Source organism: Orycteropus afer, unplaced genomic scaffold, assembly GCF_000298275.1.
Source record: "Orycteropus afer afer isolate SDZICR_OR568_19922 unplaced genomic scaffold, OryAfe1.0 scaffold00030, whole genome shotgun sequence".
Classification (NCBI taxonomy): domain Eukaryota; kingdom Metazoa; phylum Chordata; class Mammalia; order Tubulidentata; family Orycteropodidae; genus Orycteropus; species Orycteropus afer.
Genome location: NW_006921617.1, coordinates 13,524,041 through 13,530,361, shown reverse-complemented (window position 1 = coordinate 13,530,361; position 6,321 = coordinate 13,524,041). Strand labels below are relative to the sequence as shown.

Here is a 6,321-nt window from a genome sequence, read left to right as displayed (position 1 = left end):
TTCCTTCATTTCTTTCAGCTTGAGAAATGCTGAGTGTATTCTTGCCTTTTGGTTTTCTAGCTCCAGGTCTTTGCACATTTCCCTATAATACTTTGTCTTCCTGAGCTGCCCTTTCAAATCTTCTGTTCATTTCTTCCATTCACTTTAGCTCCTGTCCATAAAAGAGCAAGTTTCAGAGGCTCTTGTGACATCCATTTTGGTCTTTTCTTCCTTTCCTTTCTTTTTAATGAGTGTTGGCTTTCTTCATGTATAATGTGTTTGATGTCATCCCACAACTCAGCTTATCTTCAGTCATTGGTGTTCAGTTCATCCAATCTATTCTTTAGATGGCTTCTAAATTCAGGTGGGTTATAATCAGGGTTGCATTTTCACTCTCATGGATTTGTTTTCGTTTTCTTCAGCTTCAGGTTGGTCTGTTCTACAGTCAGCTCCTAGCCTTGTTTTGGTGGAAGATACTGAGCTTCTCCATTCCCTCTTGCCACAGATGCTGGCAATCTGATTCCTGTGTGTTCCTTCTGGCAAAGTACACATGTATAGCTGCTGTTGATGTATTGCAAAAAGGTATTTGCAGTGAATAGGTCATTGGTCTTGCAAAATTCTGTCATGCAATCTCTGGCATTATTTCTATCAACAAGGCTGTATTTTCCAATTACTGATGATTCTCTTTGTTTCCAGCTTTTGCATTCCAATCACCAGTTATAATCAATACATCTTGATTGCATGTTTGGTCAATTTTAGACTGTGGAAGTTGATAAAAATCTTCAGTTTCTTCATCCTTGGCTTTAGTTGTTGGTGCGTAAATTTGAATGATAGTAGTATTCACTGGTCTTCCTTGTAGGTATATGAATATTGTGCTATCACCGACAGCATTGTACTGCAGCATAGATCTTGACACATTCTTTTTGACAATGCATGTGTTGTCATTCCTCTTCAGTTTGTCATTCCCGACATAGTAGATCATATGATTGTCTGATTCAAAATGGCCAGTACCAGTCCATTTCAGCTCACTAATGCCTTGGGTATTGATCTTTAGGTGTTTCATTTTCTTTTTGACAACTTCCAGTTTTCCTAGATTCGTATTTTGTTCATTCTGTGTTCTGATTATTAAAGGATGTTTGTTTCCATTTTCTTCCCATTTTGAACTGTGCCCCATCAGATTATTATTAATACTATTATTGCAAGATTGGGTATGTGATAGTGTTTATCTTTGTTGCATTTAACTTTTGTGTACCTCCCTGCATCTTCTTCTGCCTTGCTCATTTTGTGCTGCCCTCCCCCTTATTGTATATTGCCTTTTCCTTCACCCAAGTTAATACACGTCTCTATTCGCTAGTTAGTGATTTCCCCTCCTTTCCTTTCCGATCCCTGGTAACCTTCAAAGAACGGTTCTTTCTGTGTGTAGTCCTTTTCTTGACTTTTTACAGTAGTGGTGTCATATTAATATATGTTCTTTTCTGATTGACCAATTTCACTCAGCTTAATGTCCTCTAGCTTTGTTCATGTTATGAGGTGTTTCACAGATTCATCGTTATTCTTTAACATTGAATGTTATTCCATTGTGTGTATGCACTGTAGTATACCCATTCATTTCTTGATGGACTCTTAGATTTTCCATCCTTTTGCTATTGGGTATAATGCTGTGATGAACCTAGGTATGCATATATCCTTTGGTGTCATGGCTTTTATTTCTCTAGGATATATACCTAGTAGTGGGATTACTGGATCATATGATATTTCTATTTCCAGCTTTTTGAGGAAGTGCCTTGAGTCATATCTAATAATATTTTGAAATTATTTTTACCCCATGGACTCCCTAAAAGGGACCCCAGTTCATTCTTTGAGAATCATTGATCTAGTCAAAAGTTACCACTCAATGAACTGTAGTTATTATTGATATACACAGAAATTTTTGTAACTAACAAGTGCTATACAAAGTGTTAGAAGAAGTAAAAGGTATGCCTTGAAGACAATATACTTTCCCAAAGAGTCCCAAATAATGTGCTTCAGAAGGGGTAAAAGAAATAACAGTATTTGTCAAATAAATACTAGTAGTATGTTTATGAGGAGCTCTGGTAGCATAGTGGCTAAGGCACTTGACTGCTAACCAGAAGGCTGGCGGTTCAAACCCACCAGCCACTCCTCGGAAGGAAGGTTGGGCAATCTACTTCCGTAGTGATACTGCCTCGGAAACCCAAGGAGGGGTCGCTATGAGTCGGGGCCGACTCGACGGCACATAACAACAACAACAACAAGTATGTTTATGTGTTCTTTGAGTTTGAAAGGCTGAAATCTTGCTTTCAGGAATTTATGAATTGAGTACATTATCATAAAGTGCCCCCCCTTTTTTTTCTTTTCCTGGAAGAGAATCTTTTTTTTTTTCCTCCCCTGTATAATAATAAGATCTTAGTAGAGAAAGAAATATAAGTAGTTATTTACTCTGTAACCACTGAGATAGTTGGTGTGGGATCATGGTACTTGGGAGTTTAAGGAGGAGGTATAGTCTCAGGAACCAGGTTGGGCTTCATAATTGACAGGTCAATCTTGACTTATGGGTTGGAGTGCCTTGATTTAAGGTGTTTATTACTGTTAGATTCTCAGATGCAAGATCCTTTAAGGGGGCTTTTGAAATGGTTTGGACTATAAAGACAAAAAGCAAAAGTGGTATCATAATAGACAATGTATACAAGTTCTCTTAACAAGACAAATGGGTGTAGTTCGTGTAGTTCATATATATCTTAAGATACATGGATATAGTTCATTTTAGCTGTATATTTATTTTACAGAGATAAACCTTTAATTATATCCATTTTCTTTTTTCCTTGTTTTCTTTGGTATCTGTGGGTGGTATAGACCATGGGGAATTCATATGCTGGACAACTGAAATCTGCTCGATTTGAGGAAGCTCTCCACAACTCCATAGAAGCCTCACTCAGATGTAGTAGTGTGGTACCACGCCCAATTTTTTCCCAGCTATACTTGGATCCTGACCAGCATCCTTTCTCATCTGCAGGTAAGTCTCTCTATCACATGCATTTCTAGACTTTTAAAGAAGTGGGGACTCCAGAAATCTGGGGATTTCTGAAATATATGTTGGAAAACACTAGTCTCCCTTTCCTCAGATATGTCTTTAAGAACTATGAAATTTTCTTTTGATTATTTTTCTATAAGCATTCTTTTATTAAATTTTTTATGATTTATTTGCTTACCCAGATATAAAACCTAAGGTGGAGGAACTGGATAAAGATTTGGTACACCGCTACACTCAAAATGGAAGTCTGGATTTTTCTAACAATCTGACCACTAATGAAATGGAAGATGATGAAGATGATGAAGAAATGTCTGAATCAAATAGTCCACCAATTCCTTATTCACAAAAACCTGCCCCAGAGGGGTCTTGCACTACAGATGGTGGGTTTCAGTTTTGTTTTCTTTTCATCTTTCTTGTGTTGTCTGGCTAGTTTCTAATCATTTCATGTAGTGCTAAGGGCTGGAAACTAAGAATTATGGAAAGGAATCAGGAGTGATTATGCCCTCATTCACATTATTTCCCTGCTTATGTCCATAAGAAAGACATAGCATGAATTACCACCCCCATCTTATATGTGAAGAGAGATTCATAGCAGTTGAATGACTTCCCTGATAGGGCATGTAGCAAAGGCAAGCCTAGACTCAGTCCAGGGCTCTTCTATTGCTCCATCTACTTCCTGCAAGAATACAAATATTTTAGGAGCTTTTTTCATGTTCCCCCTTTCTACTATTTTCAACCCTACCACCAAACTCATTCGGTTTATTATTACCTTTGGAGTAATAATAAATATTTTAACAATCCCATTTTATTTACTGATATCAACTGCTTTTTCCACCCAGTCTTGGACCACATTTTTTGTGAGAAAACTCTAGTATAAAGCGTTTTCAGTATTTTATGGGTTTGGTTATATCACAATTTAAGTTATACCCCCTTCTTTTTATTTAGTGGTATACAGTAATATTATCTGACCATCACAGCCTAATTAGTATATGGGTTCTACTTTATCCAGATTAAGGAGCTCTGGTAGCACAGTGCCTAAGGCATTTGACTACTAACCAGAATGTGGGAGGTTCAAACCTCCCAACCACTCCGTAGAAGAAAGACCAGGCAATCTACTTCTGTAAAGATTTACTGACTTGGAAACCCAATGGAGGTTGCTATGAGTCCGAATTGACTCAATGGCAGTGAGTTTTGAGTTTTTTATCCAGTTAGCCATAGTGGTACTTTTATACCTAGACTGTCTTAGACCTGGGATGATTCCAGTGTATGAAAATCTGGGAGTGATTGCAAGAGGGAGTATAAAATCTCAAGACATCCTCCTGATAAAAATTGAAGTACAGTAATTTGGGATAAATTAGAGATTCAAAGTTGCAAAACTAGATAAGTTTATACTCTTTTGTAGCATTATTTTCTCTTTCATCTTTAACTTATACCAGGTTCAATAAAATCTAGTAGTGGCAAAATTTAAATGAGTGGTCTCTAGCAATTAGTATGTCTGGTCTTTGAGTTGGGCCTGTCTCTTACACATCATTGCTTATGAATTTGCTTCCAGATATGATTGGTTTTTTTGGTCTAGACTTAACATATGTATGTATATATATGTCTAGACTTAACATATGTGGGAGGTGACTGGCTTATTTTTCTCTTACCTGGTTTATATCCATTTTCATGTCTGTTGTTTAGTTGATCTGTCAACTCATATTTATCAAGTAAAACTAAAAGTTTAAGTCACTCTCACTGCTGTTGAGTTGGTTCCGACTCATAGTGACCTCCTCTTGGGTTTCCGAGGCGGTATCTCTGTGGAGGTAGAGTGCCCAGTCTTCTCATTGTGATGTATTGTTATATCTGAGAATTAAATAGAACCAGAGTAAAAACTCTAGAGGCTAATTTTGAAATACGAATTTTTTACCAAAATTTGGAGAGAGAAGTTCCCCTACTTTTCCTGCACTCTAGGTATATTTTGTTTGCCTTTTAGAGTATCTGGCACTGGTATTATTTATAACCAGGTATAAAAAGCTGTTTAGTATCCACCAAGATATAATTTCAGTGATATAGCAGATAGCAAATAGTTCTTACATTTTAAAACATCAGAATACTATTCTTACCCTGTAGAGATTCTGTAAAGTATAACTAAAAAAAAAAAAAAAAAAAAAAAAACTCACTGCCGTGCAGTCAGATCCAACTCATAGGGACCCCTCTTTGGGTTTCCAAGGCAGTATCACTAAGGAAGTAGATTGCCAATCTTCATTCCAAGGAGTGGCTGGTGGGTTTGAACTGCCAGCCTTCTGGCTAGCAGTCAAATGCTTAGGCACTATGCCACCAGAGCTCCCTCTGTGAAGTATAAGGAAAGCATAATAATTATTTTAAAGATGAAAGAAACTTGGTTCTTTCAACAACGCAAACAAAAGATTCAAATCCCAAAATTACCTGAAAAGCGCTAGTTCTATGCTTAGATTCCTTCGTTAGCTACTTTAGTTTCTTATAATTAATTATATATCTACATTTTTTTTTTTAATACCTCATCCCACTTTAATTGACCTGGGGATGAGCATTTAAAACAAAAAGTACAGTTGGTAATTTGATAGTTTACAGTTTGTCCGTAGTTCTTTCCATTTTGGCTCATTCTAAGATGATTCTAAGAGTCTTCTCACTCAGAGAAAGAACAGCCCTGAAATTTGCCTTAAGAATGGCAGTGAAATAGAGCAATTTAATACCTGGACTTGATTCAGCATACCACTACAGATTGATGGGAACTCCTCTATTTACCTAAGGCTTAAAGGAAGGTAAAGCTATTTTTAGAGGCAATTTAGATAAGCAGATACTTAACACCTGATGTGCTGCTGGGGGTGGGGTGGGGTACCATTCAGATGTAAATTTTGGTTGCTAATTTCTTATGTAAATTATTGCAATAGGGTAGGATCCTACCCTGCTGAGAGGCAGTTGATTGTGTAAGGCAAGAAGGACAACCAAATTTTAGGCCCCCAAGACTGCTTTGATTAGTTTGTGTTTACAGCTGTTTTGGTAAAATGTCCCCCTCCCCCACTCTTAGTTTACTCTGTAACCTTCAAGTTGAAGATAATTGGAGAATGCAAATCTCTTTCTGTGAAGTGAAAACCTTGGCTGTTTTCTTAAGGAAATACAGATGAAGTTTATAAAGAAGGGCCCTCTCTTGTTACTCCTTTTTTTATTAAAATCATTTGTTCTGGAAGATCCTGGATTTTAGAGCACTATTTCAATATTACTTTTAGAAAATGAAACTATTTGGAGAGGAAGTTTGTGAAATAAAGTGTATA

General features: G+C 36.9%; 1 protein-coding gene across 1 annotated transcript in view; it reads left to right on the top strand.

Moving 5' to 3' along the window:
• The first annotated feature begins 2,853 nt into the window (after positions 1-2,853).
• Positions 2,854-6,321, top strand: part of GREB1L (GREB1 like retinoic acid receptor coactivator) — a 204,166-nt gene continuing 200,698 nt past the window's right edge. The window contains exons 1-2 of the mRNA XM_007935598.1: positions 2,854-3,010; positions 3,211-3,408. Of these exons, the coding sequence (XP_007933789.1) occupies positions 2,854-3,010; positions 3,211-3,408 (355 nt within the window). The remainder of the gene's footprint in view (positions 3,011-3,210; positions 3,409-6,321) is intronic.